Source organism: Lissotriton vulgaris, chromosome 1_1, assembly GCF_964263255.1.
Source record: "Lissotriton vulgaris chromosome 1_1, aLisVul1.2, whole genome shotgun sequence".
Taxonomy (NCBI): domain Eukaryota; kingdom Metazoa; phylum Chordata; class Amphibia; order Caudata; family Salamandridae; genus Lissotriton; species Lissotriton vulgaris.
Genome location: NC_141685.1, coordinates 1,872,139,741 through 1,872,160,169, shown reverse-complemented (window position 1 = coordinate 1,872,160,169; position 20,429 = coordinate 1,872,139,741). Strand labels below are relative to the sequence as shown.

General features: G+C 40.9%; 1 protein-coding gene across 1 annotated transcript in view; it reads right to left on the bottom strand.

The window, feature by feature from the left end:
- The window catches only part of MET (MET proto-oncogene, receptor tyrosine kinase), a 426,751-nt gene that overhangs the window by 176,541 nt on the left and 229,781 nt on the right, over positions 1 to 20,429 (bottom strand). Inside the window, exon 5 of the mRNA XM_086919386.1 lies at positions 16,458 to 16,631. Coding sequence (XP_086775512.1) covers positions 16,458 to 16,631 — 174 coding nt within the window. The remainder of the gene's footprint in view (positions 1 to 16,457; positions 16,632 to 20,429) is intronic.

The window sequence follows — 20,429 nt, the reverse complement described above, 5'->3', positions numbered from 1 at the left end:
GACAGACCTGGTTTAACCCCAAGTTCAGAGTAGCAGCTGAAGCAGTGTGCCAGCGTTGTGTGACGTGCCAGCAGTTGAATGTAGGGAAGAAGACACCAGTTGCACTGAGCCACATAGGGAGGTCAGGAGGTCCATTCAACCGAATACAGATAGATTTCATCGAAATGCCAAGGTGCAGCCGCCTCCGTTATATCCTGGTGGTTGTTTGCGTTTTCTCTAGATGGGTTGAGGCATATCCTACACGCAGGTGCGACACCCTCACAGTAGCTAAGATATTGCTCAGGGAGCTTATCCCGCGCTTCGGGGTGCCGGCCTCTTTGGAATCGGATAGGGGAACGCATTTCAACAGCTCGCTTGTGAAAATGATTTGCGCAGCTTTAAATATTGATCAAAAACTACATTGCAGCTACCGACCGGAAGCTTCAGGAATTGTGGAACAGATTAATGGCACCATCAAGGCCAGAATTGCAAAGGTGTGTTCATCAACATCCTTGAGTTGGCCTGATGCGTTGCCATTGGTCCTTATGAGCCTCCGTAGTACCCCGGATAGGAGAACTGGTTTGTCTCCTCATGAGGTACTGATGGGAAGAGCAATGAGGTTACCTTCTGTCCCAACTGCTGCATTGATTAGCATCACAGATGATATGATCCTGGACTATTGTAAGGGACTGTCTGACGCCATTCATTCTGTGTCCCTTCAGGTGCAGGCTGCCGAGGTACCATCGTGCCAGGGCCCTTGTCATGACTTGCTTCCTGGGGATTGGGTCCTGGTGAAGAAGCACGTAAGAAGCAGCTGCTTGGATGTTCGTTGGCGTGGGCCCTTCCAGATCATCCTGACCACAAACACAGCCGTGAAAGTGGGAGGCCTGCCCAATTGGATCCACGCGTCGCATACGCGGAGAGTTCCAGCACCTCTGATAGAAACAGCTCCTCTCTCGGATAGACGTCCAGAGGCGGACCGAGAAGCCATAGAGGGGGCTAGCCAAGCTGTAGAGGTGCCAGAGGAAGCAGGGAACGAGTCTGACCAAGCTGAGGACGGTCAGTACAACAGCGAAACAGACAACGCTACTGAAGGAGAAAGTAGCTGGGAGTACGAGTCAGACACTGACAGGTCTGACAGGGAGCGTGAACCAACGAGGAGAAGAAGGAGTAGAAGGGTACGCGGAGAAGCTGATTGGCCGCAGAGAAGGAGCTCTAGCCTAAGGTCAACTCTGGAGAGAACCCTTCCTCCGATATCAGAAGACTCAGACCCAGAAGACGGTGCTCAGGGCGCTGAAGCACCAGAGTTGAGGAGGTCAAGAAGAGTGCGTGTGCCTAACAGAAGATACTCCACCCCCGAGTGGACATATCTGGTGACAGATGGCTTCGAAACCGGTGACGGGGAGGATCAGAGCGGTGGTGGTGTCCAGTTCTGAGCCCATCGTGACAGTGGAGATAAGATTGTTAGTGCCCGGTGTCGAACAAGAAGGGTCTCTGACATTCATGCTCCCCCGTCCTCCCCGCCTCAGCAAGATAAAGGACATGTTTCTCACAGAATTGCAATTCCCTGATTTTGGTTCAAAGATATCAGCCGCAGAAGAGCACAACCTTCGTCTGGAAATATTGAACTTTGCTGTCGAAGCTGCAGGCGAGCGCCTGATAGTGGATGCTTAAAAGACTTTGTAAATAAGCGTGAAGAAAAGAAGATTACCTAGCGCCTAGGAAGCAGAGATTCTTAGGGACTCTCCCTGAGATGATGGAGAAGGGCTAGGGTTGTCTGTATTTGAACTAAAAAGGACTTTGGCGGAAAGGGTTGTCAGCTTCCAGTTGCGTGGTTCTCAGGACAAAAGGAGTAAAAGAGACAGTGAAGGAACGAAAAAGAAAGGAACTTTGTGCTGAGTTAAGAGAGAACCACACTATCTGACGAAATGGAGGCCGGTACTCAGAACCGCAGAGCGAAATGTATAATAGGTACGCTAATAGTAGGAGTGATAATACTAATAGCTTTAGTGGTAACAGTCTCTTATGTAAAGGGACGTGAGGAGGAGGCAAAGGTAACTGATGTGGCATCTGTAGAAGCGCTTACACCCACCATTGCTGGTGAGAAAGGGGAAAACACACACAAGAAAGCGTTATTGGCTGCAGAAGCCCGCAGGTTACATGTAGATGAGTCCCAAGGTGACTTTAGGTCAAATGCTTATGCAAAATTACTGTATGAATATGTAGATGCCATGGAGGTCAAGGACTGCTATGTCTGCATGCAGTTGCCGGCATCTGTGGATGAAGGCATTCGTTATCATCACCTCCCGCTGACTTATGGCATTACATGTAGCTTATTGCTTAGTATATTTTATGGGAGAGATAGTTTTGAATACTATTTCTCCAATTATGACTCAGTGTTACCAGAAGTCCCAAATTATAAGCAAATGAACAAATGGGACTACTGGAAGAGTGAAGACAGATTGGCCAAGTTCTTCATTCCTTGGATTACATTAGACACTTCACATGCCCGCAGAAATAACCTGACATGTAAGGTGTCAGAGGTCGAGAAGAAGTTCATAGGGCAGGTGGATGATCGGAATAGGAGACAAAAGATTTTGAAGAAATCAGGACAATGGAAAACGGATTGGACCGAAGAAGAAAAGGCACACAAGAGAAAGGGTAGTAGTGGTCCAATAGCTTTAGATAGAACAAAGAGAGGAAAGTTATGTCTCCATAGAGCCAAAACGTATTATGAAAATGTATACGTGGGAGAGGTTAGCTGTGAACATGCTTTCAATTTGGAGTATTACACCAAAGACTTCCTGAAAGGAATGCAAGTGATTCCTAACGTATATTTTGTATGTGGGAGAAATGCCTACGTGAAGCTACCTGATAATTGGTATGGCTCATGTTACTTGGCAATTATCTTCCCTAAAATATATCATGCCCAAGACTTAGAGATAATTGAGGGCAAGACATCATCGAGAGGAAGGAGAGATGTGAGTGCAGAAATGGTTGGAGATGTCTTTGGAGCTGTGTTCCCACTTCTGGGATTAGCTCTTAATGATGTTAAAATTAGACGGCTAGCAACAGTCGTAGACAGGTTGTCTGCCAGTACTGCTCAGTCCTTAATGCTGGTAGAAGGAGAGATGCAATCGATAAGGGCTATGGTTCTTCAGAACCGTCTTGCCTTAGATGTCCTATTAGCAAAAGAGGGCGGAGTCTGTAAGGCTTTGAAGGTCCAAGAATGTTGCACCTACATTCCAGACAATTCGAAGCCCCTTGATAAAGTTATTAGGAACATAACTGATATTCACAAGGAGATCGAAGACTTGAGCAGAGAAAATGTCTGGGAAAAGGTGGGCCAGGGGATAAGTGACGCAGGAGGTTGGCTCACCACCTTAGGCAAAAGCTTTGTGTGGAAAATACTGAAACCTATCATCATAATATTGATCTGTGGGATTGTGTTGTGGGGATTGGTGAGGGTATTCAAATGGTACAGATCAAGAAGGTCAGAGAGAGCTCGAAGTAAACAGCTGCAGAGATTGGCTGCCATACAAGATAGTCAGTACCGAAGTCTGAGGGCTTTGCAAACACAGAAACGGGTTATGCTAGCAATCACTGCAGTTTAAATGTTAATGATGACCCCGAGAGGTCATCAAAGGGGGGAACTGAGAGAGCGCAAACTAACCAAAATGAAGAAATGCATCACACTTATACGTAGTAAGCACAAACCATGAAGAGAAATGCCATGAGTGCTGATAGTAACTACATCTATATTCTGAAATTATGTGGTTAACTTAGAGAATGCATATAGAAGTGGAACTAATGAAGACATGAGTGCAATGTATAACTTTATTAGATGTGATTAATCATGGTCCATGTTAAATGTAGCTGCTAATAGGAAGATGGCGTGCTGTGAGCACGGAAAGAGACAGGCCTCATGCATGGCCATGACAGAAGGAATCAGACTGGTATACCTTTCATTTCTTGGACCGCACTCGTGTTATGATTACATTATATTATTCAGAAGGACTATATTATATAGATGTGAGTTCTTTTATTAATTCGCAAAATGTGATACTATGTGATTTTATTCAACGTGAATATTCTTGAATCTATGTTGTGCAGTTGTCAAATGCAAGATGACATACGGAAACGTAGAACGTGGTAGGCCTCAGGGCCTGAGCAAGGCGGGAGGGGGAAGGCGACTGAAATATACAATGTGGATTGCACTAATGTTTAGAATTAATGAGTGGGTTTTTGATTTACAGATGTGTTTACTGAATCAGTAGAATAAGAGTATTAACATGCTAACAATTAAAGAAGAAATCGAATATTATAAAACTGTTGTAGGGCTGGAAAGCTTTAAATGTTGATTTACACGTATTAGTCTGGAAAGGGGAATGTTGTGACGCAGGTGGAAAACCATAAGATTTGGGACTTGGCTCCAAATGTCTGTCTGGAAGAGAAAAGGGGGTATTCAATTATTAAATATGAATAGAAGCCTGTTCTTGAAATGGACCAGACATGTAGGAGGGTTCCGGAATGTTTAAGGGTTATCAGCGGGCCGGAGAAGCGTCTGGAAAGCAAGGTCGACTCTAACCGCAAGGTCTCATCATGGAAACAGCCAGAAGCTACACCACGTGAGGGGCGTCTCACGAGGGGCGTCCTAAATGTTGTTGTGATTTTGTATTAGGGACAGCACCCCTGGGTGGAGTTAGAGCAGATGCCTGAGGACCCTTAAGAGAGCGGATGGGTAGGCAGAGAGGGGTCATGACTGGAGAACTATAGGTTTTCATCAAGAGTTCGAGAGTGGGTGGCTTCCTATGGGAGTCATTCACTGCTGACACCTTTGATAGGTAGAGACCTGGTTAAGTAGGGATACTATCTAGTGCAGGGTAGGGAAAGCCTAACCTGTAATTTCTTTCCGCCTGTAATGAGCGATAGATTTCAATACGTGTCTATGCTAACGGCACTATTGTTTTTAGAACTGGTATTGATAGTTTCCGTTGTTCGTCTGAGGGCTTTCAGAGAACACGTGTATGTAGTTGGGCCCGTGTATTTGGTGAATCTCATCTTGAGATGCTTGTACTTACAACTTATAATAAACCTTTGAAAGCTAGAAGTTGTTTGTGATCCTTTGAAGCAGAGTCCTTTAATGGGGGAACTAATTTGGTAAAGATGCACTTTATTTCTCAATGACAGGCAATAAAGATTCAGTCGACCAGAGCGGGGTTTTAGATCGATAGTGATAAGGTATTGATCGAAATCTCAGCCCCATCAAAGCCTATGTTCAAAGTCACTCATAAACTTAAATCAGGCAATGTGCTGGATCAGATAGCTTAAGTCAGCCTGCAAACTCATCTCTTAGGAAAGCAACCCTGATATGAGCACAAATATCAGATACATCAACTGAGCCACCGCCTATTGAAGTCCCTAATGGTCCGAACACCCGAGCAGAGAATATGCCAGTCATTAAGCTGACTCCAATAATAATGCAACAAAAGTATAGTGAATCAGTCAGAGAGTCAGGTATGCCTATTTTCAAACAGAAATCATTCATTATCCCAGGCCGCTTTATTTGGTAAAACTACAATTCATAATGAAACTAGAGCTCTTAAGAAAGAAAACGTACTCCTTACAGCAGACTATCAACCCTTCCCCTATATGTCAAACAGCACAGGTCAACAAAGATTCCATAACTAAAACCTCATCGATGAAGGTGCAAGCAGAGACCACTGGGCCATGCACTATAGATGAATAGACAGACATAACCAATATAACCAATATTCATCAAGAGCAAGAAATTAACATATTGCTGCAGCCTGGAGAGAGATCTGATAATTCATCATCTTCTTTCGGAAGTTAAAAAGATGAAGACTACGGAACCAGTTGCATTAAAATCGCCTCAAGGATAAATAGATAAAATGAATGCACAAATGTTCCCACTCCCATAGATACCCGAGAAATCAGACTCTCAGAAATTGAAGATTCAAAATGTATATCCTCCGAGAGCGCATTCGTGCCTGCCCACAAACAATTAAAAATAGAAGAGGCTGAAACCTGGTCACATAGGTCCAGCATTCATTTAGTTGGAATTCTCGAGACCAGTGTTGAAAGATCTAATCTTATTTAGTTCACTTCCAAACATTTTGATGACAAATTCTTATGCGAGGGGGCCTGAGGACTTAAATAATTCCAGTGCACACTGGCTGCCCCTTTAAAAACCTAATCATGGGGCCTGCATACATCTTTGATCAATTTTATGGACTTTAGATTTAAACAGTTAATCCTATCAAGAAAAGAAAAACAGTACACGTCACAAATCAAATTACAATTTCTGTATTTCCTGATGTCTCATACGAGACCTCTAAGAGACGATGACAGTTCAAAATATTTGCTGAAAAAATATATAAGTCGAAGGGTTCATGTAAAAGTCCTTCATCCAGCTAAATTGAAGCTTTTGTTGGATAACTACAACTTTAACTACTGTTCAGATGTCAAAACAGCTCAATCATTACAGAATTTAGTCTACGAAGCAAGATTCAGCTCAGATCGACAGTAGTTCACTGTATTATTTAGGGGGTGATTTAAGACCCTCTCTTAGTTGCAAAGCAGGGAACCAATCCAGTGGAATATTATCAGACGTGCAACTGGTACCTGCTCAGTGAGGTGATGTGGTTATATAGGGGCTAGTTTAACATGATTTGGGTGTGCCAGTAAGAATAAAAAAATCATAATCAGTATTATTTTTATATGATTTGCTGCAACGTATAACAAACTGCTTTGAAATTATTGGTTTTATTTGAGCATTGAGGGTATTTTCTAAATATGGAGGGGGATATTCTCAAGAACGTGTGAAAATGATCGCAAAATTAGCTTCATGCAAGTTTGCACATCGCAGTCTATCATGGGAAAATAATCCTATGTTAACGTTGTTTTCTCAACCTGGCAGCACCATGCGATAGTCTCACGATAACTTGTCCAATGACCGCGTTAAAATTAACGCGACGCCAAAAGAAAGCGAAACACGGGGTGGTAGTGGTGGGTGATGTGGCCCTCTTGTGTGTCCGAGCTGCATGATTAGTAGGTTCATGGCATCTTTTGTTCTTCAGGTGTGGCTCTGCGTTGGGCTCCCTTTTATGGTACAGGTTGTCGTCCGACTTAACACCAGGTAAGAGCAGGTATTAAATCCCTGCTGCTAAGGCACCTTATCGCATGTTTTGGGATCTTATCATCGATCTGGCTGGCCGTTGAGAATGTTGCGAAGTGGTATTATTGCTGCTTTTTGCACAGGAACGCCTACTCTGCGTCTCATTATTGTTAGTTGCCGGTGTCATCGGTGACGATGTTTTTTACGGCTGCTATCGCAGGAAAACTGGTGATATCGGCTGTTAGCACCAGATTGTGAATAGGGCTTTACATTTATCGCCAACTTGTCTGCGATAAAAGTGCCGATAGCTCAGCGATAACTCCTTGAGAATATGGCCCATCATTTTTAGATAGAAATCCGGTTTTATCTTTGAATGCAAATGGGCTTAACAATAAATATAAAGAGACACTAAAATACTGGATTTTAGACTCAAAACCTTAATTTTAAGAGACGTGGAAAAAAGCTTTTGAGTTGGTTTCTTGGGATGCACATATAAATATTCTGATGACTTTTGACTTTCCAAAACAGTTAGTTATTTCATCAGTAATTTATACAGAAATGCTGCAGCAGTAGCTATCATAGTTAATTGAACTAGGCAGGCATCATGCACGTTAATATGGGTATGAGGCAGGGGTATCCAATGTCTTCCATTCTCCTTGCTTTATTCATTGAACGTCTGGCAGCTGCTAAACAATCAACTTCAGAACACAAAGCTCCTACCAGTCCATCAGCTGATATGTAGATCTTTGCTAACGGTATTTGTCTCTATTTGAAAGCTGAAACAGGTAATATCCAATCAGCTTTAAAACTAAAATTTCAGTTAATAGCTACAGGATATAAAATAGTACAAAATCTGAAATGCTGCTTTATAACTGTACACATAACGCTCTCTCTGATACCATTAATAATAATAATAATATATAGTTTGTAGAGCGCTCAGTAACGCCATCGCGGCGTGTCCCCGCGCTGACGCTGTCCATGGATCAGCAGACAAACTACCAGGATTTATGAAGCGTATAGATGAGTTTTGAGCAGGGCCCTAAAACGCGTTTCACTGCTCTCCAGTCTCAGAGCAGAGGGAAGTTTGTTCCACTGTTGAGCTGCTTGGAGTGCAAAGGAGCGTCCACCCATTCTGGCCTTCTTAATCCTAGGGACTGTCAGCAGTCCAGCACCCTTCGGAGGGATCTGGTTGGTTCAAATCTGCTGACTAGATCCTTTAGGTAAGTCGGTGACCTGTCCCAGACGATACGGTGACAGAAGAGGAGGCACTTATACCGCACACGCTTCTTCACAGGTAGCCAATGAAGTGCGTCCAGTGTCATTTTCGAGTTGGCTCTCCTGGGTCTTCTTAGCACCAGTCTGGCGGCGGAGTTCTGTATGACTTGTAGGCGACCTATGCTGCCCTCGGTAGCCCCGAGGAACAGGATGTTGCCATAATCTAATCGCGAGGTCACCAGTGCCTGCGTTAGAGTCCTTCTGGCCGATAGAGGGAGGAGATCAGTTACTCTACCTGTCCCAAAGAAATATATATTTTAATGAAAAATATGAAGATTTATTATTTATAAATCATTAACCTTTGATTTCCAAAATTACCCAACTCTTTTATCGCGGGATTGTATTCCCTTTAGCTATCATGGCCAAATAGACCTTGTAAAACTGCACATCCATCCATCCTTTATTTATTTTCTTATTCACAGGTTTCCTACTGTACTTCATGCTAAATGTTTTTTAACCATGGATTCACTTACATCAGCATTTATCTGAGGTAAATGTAAACCTAGGATTGCAACGTAGTACCTTAGTTTTCCTAAAGAAGCAGTTGGTTTGACATTACCCGATATAAAATGATATTAATCTTCAGCCTTTTCTAGCTGTTCTAATACAGGACTAACTACATACATATACAACAACTATATTAAGTTTACTATACTACCCCAAATTTACCATGCCCTACCAGATTCCCTAGAGTCATTAAGAAGGTCAGATATAAGACACTTTCTAAATTCTTTAAATAGCAAAAGCAGTATTTTAATGTTTTCAAAATATCATTTATTAATTTGTCTGCTAAATTGGAAGACTGTAGAATAATATCATAGGCACCTACAACTAATATTGCATAAAGGTGGAATAGAAGTGTTTTTTCATTATTTTCAGAATTTTTCGTAAGTAGAAATTGGAAACCTAGACATTTTTTACTAAAAGGGTATTGCTTGAAAAAGTTGGCTGTGGTTGTCATTTATACAGATGACAAGCCTGTTTGATAAATCCCTTGTTATTCTTTAAAGAATGTATTCCCAAAACAGCCTTATTAGTTGAGATGCAATCCCCATTCACTTGAAGACTGGATGCATATGTTCTGGTCTTGCCCAGTGCTTGCAGTCTTTGGGAAAAAATAATTTAAACCTTTGCCTCAGCTGCTTGACAGACAATTCAATATGTATCCAATAAGTGCTCTTTTTAGCTGCTTATCTGACTCTACAATCCTGTGAATCTGCAAATATCCTTAGGCATCCTAATCACTACTACCAAATACAAGTCATTAGGGGCCAGATGTAGGTGGCCATTTGAGGCCATTTACCGAGCGGTAACGGACGATTTTGGCCGTTACCGATCGGTAAATGGGTGACAGGTATGTAGGGGGCATTATTTTATCGAATCGGTAAAATTACAGATTCGGTAAAATAAAAAATCGGTAATTTTACCGATTCTGAGGCACCCAGATGTAGGTGGGACTCTTCAGAGTCCCAGAGGCCTCCCCAATCGGTATTTTACCATCAAATCCAATTTGATGGTAAAATACAGATTCCGGTGTGCATGCACATGTGTGCATGCACACCTATGCCATGTGACAGGCAGACCTGCCCTTAGGGCATGTATGCCTGCCACATGGCACCCGAGCCTGTTTTGGGGGTGCTAGAGGGTGTCAAAGTGACACCCCCTGCACCCTTGTGAAAATCGTTATTTACCGATTCGGTAAATACCGAATCGGTAATGCCCATTCATTCCTATGGGCTTCAAAGCCCATAGGAATGAATGGGCATTACAGAGTCGCTATTTACCGAATCGGTAAATACCGAAATCTTCCGAATCAGTATTCCCGCACATCTGGAATACCTACATATCCACCCCTTAGATTTACCGATTTTTAATTACTGATTCGGTAAAATTCAGTAATTAAAAATCGGTAAATCTATTTTACCTACATCTGGCCCTTGATCACCTACTTTTGAGGACTGGCTTTTAAAATTGAGCAATAATAGCCAACACAAACTGACTTATGCTTTAAATAAATTGTTGTATATGGAAGTTTGACCCCTGTATACATGGACTGTTTAATTAAAAAAAAAGTTGTTATAAAGATTGAGTTGGAAGAGTATTGATATAATGCTCATTCAGTAATAACAATCTAAAAAACAAACATATTCTTTTGAAACAAACCCAATGTCTTAATGTAGTAGAGTATGATATTAGCCGAAAACAGGCACTAAAGGTTCATAAGGCAGGGTGCACTACATTTGAAAAGTAGGACATATGCATTTTAGTTTTACATGTCCAGACAGAGAAAAACATATAGTCATTGATCACTATTGCAAGGTTATCGCTCCCATTGACTTACATTGGGTTACCTTATTATACTTCATACGTGATAGCTTTAGTTTGGGAACAGGTAGAAAGATGCTTCTTCCACTCATTTGAATTGCAATTTACAATCATTTTTAATGGTAAATGTTGGAATTTGGTTACCGGTTCAGGGAGGTAAAACCCTACTTAAGCAGCAACCACAATTCTGGTCAGGGTGAAAGACAAGCACGTCCCAAATTAACCTGTGCTTAACCCTCTGGTAGTGTGGCAAAAAAGCAGTCAGGCTCAACTTAGAGGCAATGTATAAAGTGTTTATGCAGCACTTCAACCAGTAATAAAGTAAAAACAAAACACAAGTAAAAAATCCTACACCAATTTAGAAAAATAGAGAAAAATGTAATAATTTATTTGAAACCATAAGAACCAAAAGTCAATTGGTAGAACTGGAGATATGCAATTTTGAAGATTTAAGATAAGTAAAGTGCCTAAAAGCACAAAGCACCACTCGCTGGTATCTGGTGATACTAGATCGGGTGAAAGGCAAAGGTTCAGGCTGATTGCCATGGATTGCAGGCTGGACACAGGGACCAGACTAGTTCAGCTGAAAAAGTTACCTTTAATGTTTGGCACGATGAGTCCCATTTGTAGTGGAAGGGGCTGAAAGCAGCGAGAAGAACGTCAAAGATGGACTTCACTGTAGCGCAAAAGGAGGCTGGGTGTCGCAGATGGTCGTCATTGTGGCGCAAAAATCCTGTCAGCTTTGCGGATGGTCGTTATTGGAGATTAGCATTGGTGTCCACTGCGGACTGTCGATGCTGTAGTACAAAGTGCAGCTCTCGTGTTGCTGGTTGGTGCTGACAGTTGCTGTAGCACAGAGTCAGGTTCACCAGAGCTGTGCATTGGTGGGTGGCGTGGGGGGCAAAATCTTGGGGCAAACAGTCCCATTCTTGCTCGCAAAGAGACCATGACTTTAGTTTTTCTCTTTCCTTAGACAGTAAGCTCAACTGATGCCACACCAAGGGTCCTGGACCTGAGGGGCGCCTCTTGGGGATCAAGAACTCACTCCAGCAGAGGTCAGTAGGGCTCATACAGGTCCAGTTGCAAGTCCAGTTGTGGGTGCAGGCAGCAGGTCAGCTGGGCAGATGCAGGAAGTCCTCTGGAGCTTGTTATGTCCCTAGAGCTCAGAACACATGGTCAGTCAGCCGGCCATTGGAGCTACTGCAGCGTGGAATGAAGAGTGCAGGCCCAGTCTTCCTTCTCAGTAATCAGGGCAGCTGGCATCAAGGGCAGAGGAGTAGTAGTGCAACAGAGTAGCTGTCCTTCTGGAAGCAAAGCAGCCCAGTAGTCCTTCTTTGTAGTATCCACAGGTCTGGATGAGTGCAGAAGAGGTCTGAAGGTCCAATATTTATACTTGGTGGCAGCTTTTAAGTAGGAGAAGGTTCAGAAGGTATCTACCCCCATAGGTGTTTTGAATTTCTAGTCTCCCTGCCCTGGCCGCAGCTTGCCTGGGGACACAACAGACTAATGTCAAACTCTTTGTGAGTGTGCTCAGGCAGAGCCTTTGTGATGTGCAAGTCAGTAGGTAACAAGTTCTCCCTTCATCAGGTTACAGATGGCTCATCGTACCATACCTATTCCCCCATATTCTCACTGTCTGGGAGCAATAAGCGAAGACTAACTGCCAGCTACACCTAGCCAGGTGATGCAGGCTGCAGGCACAAACATGCCATTTTCAGAATTATGACTTAAAATCTGAATTTACCATTAAAGAGGGTTTTAACCCCTTGGCTGCGGGGTGTTTTCCCCCCGCTGTGCGGGGGGAAGGGTTGCCGCGCACGGCGCCGCTGTGCTGTTGACAAGCTCGACTCGTCATGAGGCACAGCGGAGCTGTCCTCGTGATGAGCTGAGCTCGTCACACCACACCCGTTTTTAGAACGTTCAGCAGAGCGGGGTAATTATCCCCGCGTGCGAACGTTCCAACGGCTGTGACGAGCTCAGCTCGTCATTTGGCAGCTCAACCGTCCCTCATGACGAGCTCAGCTCGTCAACAGCACACAAGGGGTTAAATTACAATTCTTTAGAAACCAAACTCGACATTTTCACCTGCTCCTAACTGAAGGTTATCACCTATTTTAAATGCAATACGATTACCCAATGTTATTGAAAGGGAGAGACAGGTTTTGCAGTAGAAAAAAATGAATTTGAGAGTTTTCCACTACCAGGACATGCAAAAGTTATAAGTTCATGTCTAACTTTTTAAATACACTACACCCTGCCTGATGGGCCATTTAGGAACTACCCAAATGCTGACTTATATGTATTAAAAAGGAAGGTTTTGGACTGGCAAAAGGTTCATTTTGCCAGATTGAAATGCACTTTAAAACTGCACACACAGGGTGCGATGACCCACCTGAGACATGATTAAAAGGGCTACTTTTGTCATTATGGTGCCATTTAATTTATTAAAAGTTACTTTCTTTTCTAAATTGTTTTGGGGTGTTTCTTGTGTTGTTACTGAATTATTGTTTGAGTACTGCATAAATACTCTACACATGGCCTCTAAGTTAATCCTGGCTTATTTGTTCCACGCTACCAGCACAGGTTAGTGACTTTTGTGGTTCACCCTGACAAGGACGGTGTTTAGTGCGGCCCTCACCTAATCCCCCCGTTTCTTACAAGTGCTGGTTGCATAAAGCCACATGATTGCACGCCTTAGGAAAAAGGATTGGAGCATTAGAACTATATAACACGGCTATGGCAGCTCTTAATGGAAAAATGTTTGCGCTGTGAAAAAGAAATCACGTAAGAAACAAAAAAGCGACAGGACTGCTCAAAAACTCTCCCAGAGCCTGAAAGACGATTAACCAAACTCGGCCCCATCAAAGGAAGAAGCCGCAGACTGACTGCAGACTGCAGACCAGCCATTAAAGAGACCATCAATATATCATGTGCATAAATAATGCATCGACAGTCAGGTGCGACGCTCTTCTTTTTAAAAACCATGCGTAGTGCAAGGCTTCTTCTAAGAAGCTCCTGGGTCAGGCTCTGCCAAATCCAAGGGGCCGAAGAAGTTAAAATTCTGACTACAAATAATAGTTCTTTCCATTTCCTCCTCTATTTGTGCACAAGGGGCACTGCTCTGTCTGACGGAAAAGGTATACAAACGAGATCCTTCCTGAGAGATATTATAGTGAATTACAGGCAAAATTGGCACACTAAATGTAATTTCTTAGATTGCTTCCGTGAATGCACCATAGCACTCATTGTAAGCGCTCCTTACAAGTCCCATGTTAACAACATTTTGATAGTAACGATACCTCTATTCTGAAGTTAAAACTCAAGTGTAAAGAAACGTGTTCGACAGTCTTTGATGCGTTCACACAATGCAACAAGGAAATGTGTTTTGTGTATTGTAAAGCATACTCTACAATTCAACAATGGTGGGAAATCAGAAGTAAAGGTCTAAAAGTGCACAAAAAAGAAGCTTAGCCCATCCACCACATTCGGCCAATCCAATACTTTAATTTTGGTTGGCTTCCACGATACCTCAATTAGAACCCTTTCAGTGTAAGCCAAGAAACAAGGGACCTGGCAGCATCTACTATTTAAGGATTGCACCTCAAGTACCTTGCATTTATTTTATCTTCCTGTGACCAACATTTATAAGCCACTAATTACGTATTTGCCCTTTCTTAGCAATACGTAAACATTGATAAAGGAAATAAGTTTAGTTTTTGTTAAGGCACACAACATCCATACACATACTGACACAGATCACACATATATTCACCTGTATTGACACAGAGACACATCCACAGTCAATGCACAAACACACAATGCACTTGCTACCACCAGCACACAGGCTCAGGCCAAGTACAGAGACAAACAGGTATATGCAGGCACAGGCGACCAGATATGGCTAGCCAATGTGCACAGGCAAAATGAAAAACAGGTTTCCCATTAATACAAATGAACACTGGCAGGCTCACACATATCCAAACACACATATGCATAGAATACACATACACACTCACATAAATTCATCGAGCAAAGAAGCAGATACACATCGATGGAGAGAGGGACCTACAGACAGTTGGACTTACAGGTACATGCTTGCTCCATGTTCCTATAATCTTTGGTCGTTCAGCAGGGAAAATCGAAGTTTAAGGAAGTTAAAATGGTGGAGTGTAAATGTCCGTTCAGCATTTTGCCTTTTTACAGAGAATTACTTTTACTAAGTAATGGCATACTTCAGTCTCCGTGTACAACCAGTGATCAAAATATAGAATGGGGGGATTACCATCCGATGGATTTGCAAAACGGAGCCTGCCCTGTGGATGTGATAGGTGGAAAACCTCAGCCTGCCCTAAGGATTACTGAGTGTTGTGTGATAGATCCTGTATGTGTAAATAGGATTCACAAATGATGGATAACACATCTTGGTATGTAAGGATGATTGATTACTGAGCACCTGTACTTTTAGACAAGGCAGTTGAGGGGAAGTTCAAGAGTAACATTACAAGTTGCTATCTTTGGGTGTGTAACATTTGTCTATTACAGACTGTCAACATCATCAAAAATATTCACATATAGAAGCATTGAAGTAATACCTTAAGGCTTACAACATTCAACTGTAAAGCTTGGAGACATTTATGCAGGGTCAGTTTGCGATAGAAAATAGTTTGGGCACCAACAATAAAGTTGGCCCCTATAGTTAATTAGATAGCTATAAATGTGGCCCATATTTACAAATTGGGGCAGCTTTGAACTAGTAAAGACACTCTGTCTAAGTATTTTGCAATGTATGGAGAATGGCATGGATTTGAACATGCACTTTTGAAGCAAGCAGCCATTTATGGCATTGTGTAATTATAAACGTTCTATAAAATGTTTGGTATTACCTATTTCTTTGCTTTGATTTGTAGATGATTTGTGCCTTCTTGCATGATTTTGAATTCTTTTTCTGTAATTTGTTACAAAGCTTTCATTAGCCTATGCTTACATTTTCATCTTGAGGAGGATGGGTCCCATGTAACAGAGATTTGAAATAGGACATGATATTTGAGAGAGAACTTTGAAATTGTTTTCATGGTTAGAAACGTAAATTGATAAGTATTTAGACAGCATCATACAACAAATACCTGCTCTTGAAGCAGCTGCTCTTTGAACACAAACTAGGATCTAATTTAGAATTTGGTGTATGAGATACTTAATCACAAAAGTGACGAGTATCCTGCCTGTCCTATTGCAAGTACATTTATCGCATGGACCTTGTAATATGATAGACGGGATGTCTGGGAAATTTGTGAAGGATTACCCCCTCCACCAAACTTCAAATCAAGCCCTTAGTTTCTACTAGTGCCCCATCCCATGAGTAGAAAAGGTGCCATATTAGTAATGTGTTTAAGAGGCAAACTGTGCCTTTTACAGTTGGATAATTTATGTGCGAATGAACACCAGCAGAAGGAGCTGTTTTCTGTTCAAGCCCAGAGCAAATATGTTACAAATCTGAAGGAACCTGCATGGTACAAAAACTAATGCACACACACTCAAGCACTGATTTCATTGGTTCAATAAAAGGTATCTCCCATTACACTGACAACAATTGCCTATGTGTTGAATTCAAAGGGCCCCAAATTTGATTTACTGGAACATATCTCTGTCATGATTTTTTTAAAGTTAAATGTACAAAACAATATACTTCTGCATTCTACATTGTGCAATTAGTTATATAATCAACAGTAATAAAACCATGTACCTTATGAATAGTGGGAGGGCAAGATTCCTGGGTCCACATGGCATTAACACATTCCATTTTCCTTTTACAGAGATTATTGCACCATCCGCAGGTCATGAATGGGGGCGCTGAAAAGCACTGACCACATGATGTAAAGTGATCACACCCAGGACCATTCAAGGGCACCTTAGTTATCTAATGGCAAGAGCAAAAATTAAGAAATATGAGCTCAATTTAAAGATTTGATGGATATGAAGTTCTGTAAACTTACAAATTACTGTTGATGCATTTTCAGAAAAACAAATGTAAATCGATAGTACAGCATTGCACACCAAGGTATTGTTCTAATGTGGTTTAAACTATCCAGTGTATCATTCAAATGTAGCTATGGGTAAGCTCTGTGCTTCTTTCTTAGAGACAAATAAAGCAAAAACCTTCAAAAATACAATTGATAGAAGAAATACTATATGCATATCAAGGCAGTTCTTTGCGATTAGAGCTGCAGCATTTATTTTGGACTCACAAGGCCTAATGAAAATTGTCAAACCAATTTTACAATACAAAACACCTTTAGGTTAATCACAGATAATTGAGTTGTCTCATTTTTATCTCTGTCTAGTCTTTTTGAATAGTAATTTCAGTATACATTTATGACACTGGCCAGGATGTTCAACTCTATCTATCTGACGGGGTGATCACATGGGCCATAACTAAGGTGCTCATGTGGCCGCTTATAAAAACAGATTATAGATTGTGCCACCACATGCTGTTTACATCCAGAATGGATTTCTGCTCTCCCTTCTGTTAATGCTCCTAGAATTACAGGTTTTTAATTTCCTGCGTTATTTTTTACTAAATACCTTGCTAGCTCAACTGATTACCTATGTTAATCAGCAGGGTTAGCAATGAGAGATAGCAATCCATTTAGTAAAAATAACACCATGAATTAAAAACTGGAGCTTTGTTATGCTTCTGTGATGATTTTGCTATGGTTTCTTCTTGCGGTTTCCTTTTATTATACATTATCCCCACTTAGGGGATATTAACTTCCCCAGTGATTCAGCCGTGCTCCTATTTTTAATCATTACACATTTTTGTTATTTATCTCTTCTTTCTATAGATATCCTTGGTGGTTTGCTTTATCTTTTATCGTACCTCATCTTTGATCTCCTTTATTTACACTCTGCAGATACTTGACATTCTGCCCTCTGTTCACATTTTTACTTTCTTCGCAATTTTTTTTTCATATCCTATAGCACTACCACTTGCCTTTTAACTAACACTTTCTTTAGTGATTTATGTAATGTACCTCCTGAAAACTGGGCTACTGATGTTATCACTAGTCTTCGTTCTGAATCCAAATTTTCAATGGCTTTCTCTAGCTCACTTAACGATATTCTCATAGGTACATTAAATCCATCTGCTCCCCTTGCAGCTTTCCAAACTCCCACTAAACCTCAACCCTGGCTTATTGCCAAGGTATTTCTTTTTGGACCTTTCTTCCGCAGTTTGACTATCTATGCATATGCATAAAACATTGGTTTTTCTTTTTTGCTTTCTTACTTTTCATGGACTCAGTTTTGCTAATTTGAAGCCAGCGAAAGTTTCAATCATGTATTAATACTTATTCCATCAACCCACAATGTCTGCTTTCCATCTTCAATAATCTTCTTGCTTCTTTTTGCCTCACCGTTTTCTGAGTTCCTCCTTTAAGACTTGTGACTTTACTTCTCTTTTGTTTCATTTGAAACCCCCTTTTCATCTACTGTCCATAACCTCTCTACTTCTAGCTGCAACATCTCCACCTCCCTCTTCAACTTATTCTCCCTCTTTTAATCTATCTTCTGGTGCACAGATTTTCTTTTACTTCTTTTCTACAATTTGCAGTTGGGACATTTGACCCTTCTGACCTGTCCCAAAACAACAGCTTCTATTACTTTTTCCTTATCTCCGTCCATGTCTTTCTGTACTACTCAATATTTCACTTTCTAGTGGTATCTTTCCTGCGTCTTTTAAATTTGCTGTTGCTCTCCCTTTGCTCAAAGAACCTTACATTGATTTCACCAATCCTCCCAATTTCTCTTTTTCCATACTTATTTAAAATACTTCAACGTATTGTGTTCACTCAACTCAGTGCATTTCTTTATACTCATCATCTCTTTTCTTCTATTAAATTCAGCTTCTGTATTGCCTACTCCACTGAAGCTGCTATATGTTTCCAACCTTATTTAGCATCCTCAACATAATAAGCGTCCCTTGGTACACACAGCTTATGACACATAGGGTAATGTTACGCTTCTGAATTCTTTACCAGCACTGGACATTCCTTGATCAGTTTAAGACAAGTTTCACTCCACTTTGGCTCATTGAACCTTTTCTATTTTTTTGGAAACAGTCTTGCTATGCACTTCACTCTGTTCACCATGGTGTCTTACAGGTTCTCTCACTTCTTTATTTTTCTCTTTTTGTACTGATCCATAGTTCACTAATTTTGTCTCCTATGGATGTGAGTTCCACTTTTCTGTGGATGATTGCCACTTTGATTTTCTTTTTTTCTCTTTTAGCTTCTCTCGAGGCCAAAGTATCTTTTGATCCTTTTGCACTTGCTGGGTGTCTTCCAGTTTTCTCAAACTCAACTTGAAAAAAAATGAAAACTATTTTTTTTGCATTTTCTCTGTCTTTGTGTGACTTTGTGTTAATTCTTGATTTGTAATTATGTTGCATAGTTTCTTTATATTCTCCTCCTTCTTTGTTCCAGTCCACTCTGTGGTTTCTATCTTTTCCTGTGCTTCTATGTACCTTTTTTAAATGATGCTCTTTTTCCCATGTTAGGACCTAATGTCTGGAACACATCGCCTCTCCTTATCAGTGATGCATCATCTTTATTGTGATTCAAAAGTCTATGAAAGTACAATTTGTATGATCAATCTATCCTACTTTGATGCTCTTTGCAAGTTTTATTTTTGTGCTTATTACTCAGTCTTAAACCTCACCAAGTGTATGCCACACTTTAGGTAAACACACGATAATTTAGCAATTAACATATAAATGCCAAACTGCAACAATATTTACCCTTTTTCGTGTTTCTATTTCTTTTTATGTTTATTCGCTGATACATTTTATTTTCTTTGTTAGTCCAACAACATGATGAAACAGAGGATTATTCAGATTTCTTACTCATTTGAATTCTTTATATCACTTATTTTTAGTTTTATGGGCTGGAAATATGATGATGTTGACTATACTTGTCTGGGTATCTTATAACCATGTATTGGGCTACTTTGATTATGTGAAGGTTGTCTAACTTATCTCTGGTCTTTTAATCAATCGATTACTGGGTTTCTACCAAAGGCAAGGAAAGCTCACATTGACTTGATTCTTTCTTTCATTTCGTTCCAAAGGCTTCTGCACTTAGTATAGCATATTTGTTGAACCACTAGGCATAGAATGAGCGACAATGTCCGCAATACTATTAGTACAATGTTTCCGTTTGAAACAGTGCTTTTGATTATCAGAGATGACCATCTTTTTCTTATCTGACACCTTTTTCAAGTTATAGTTTGGATTCAACTGGATAAGCTGGCACTGAACCTCAATAGAAGCCATAACTGTAGGTTGTAAAGAATTCATGAAAACCTGGCAAGCCAAGTATCCCCCTTCTGCTCCAATAATCAACCAGTTAACATTGCCAGTTTAAGAAGTAAGCATTTTAGCAATTTCTTTCATTGTGAGCTAAACAGTTAGAGGCAATTGATAAAGCCAAACCAGCCATGTGTTATCGAAACTACTTAGGCATTGGAGGCATTCTTAGCAGTCACCAATCTAGATTACGCAAAACATGTAATTTTATTAACATAAATGATTGCATAAATTAATTCATTAATCCATAAGTATCTCCCAAAATACTAAAATGTGAATCATTGTCAGAAAGGGTTCCTATGGAACAGACCATCAAAATGTCATGGGAAATTATAAAAAACCTGGACATCTTAT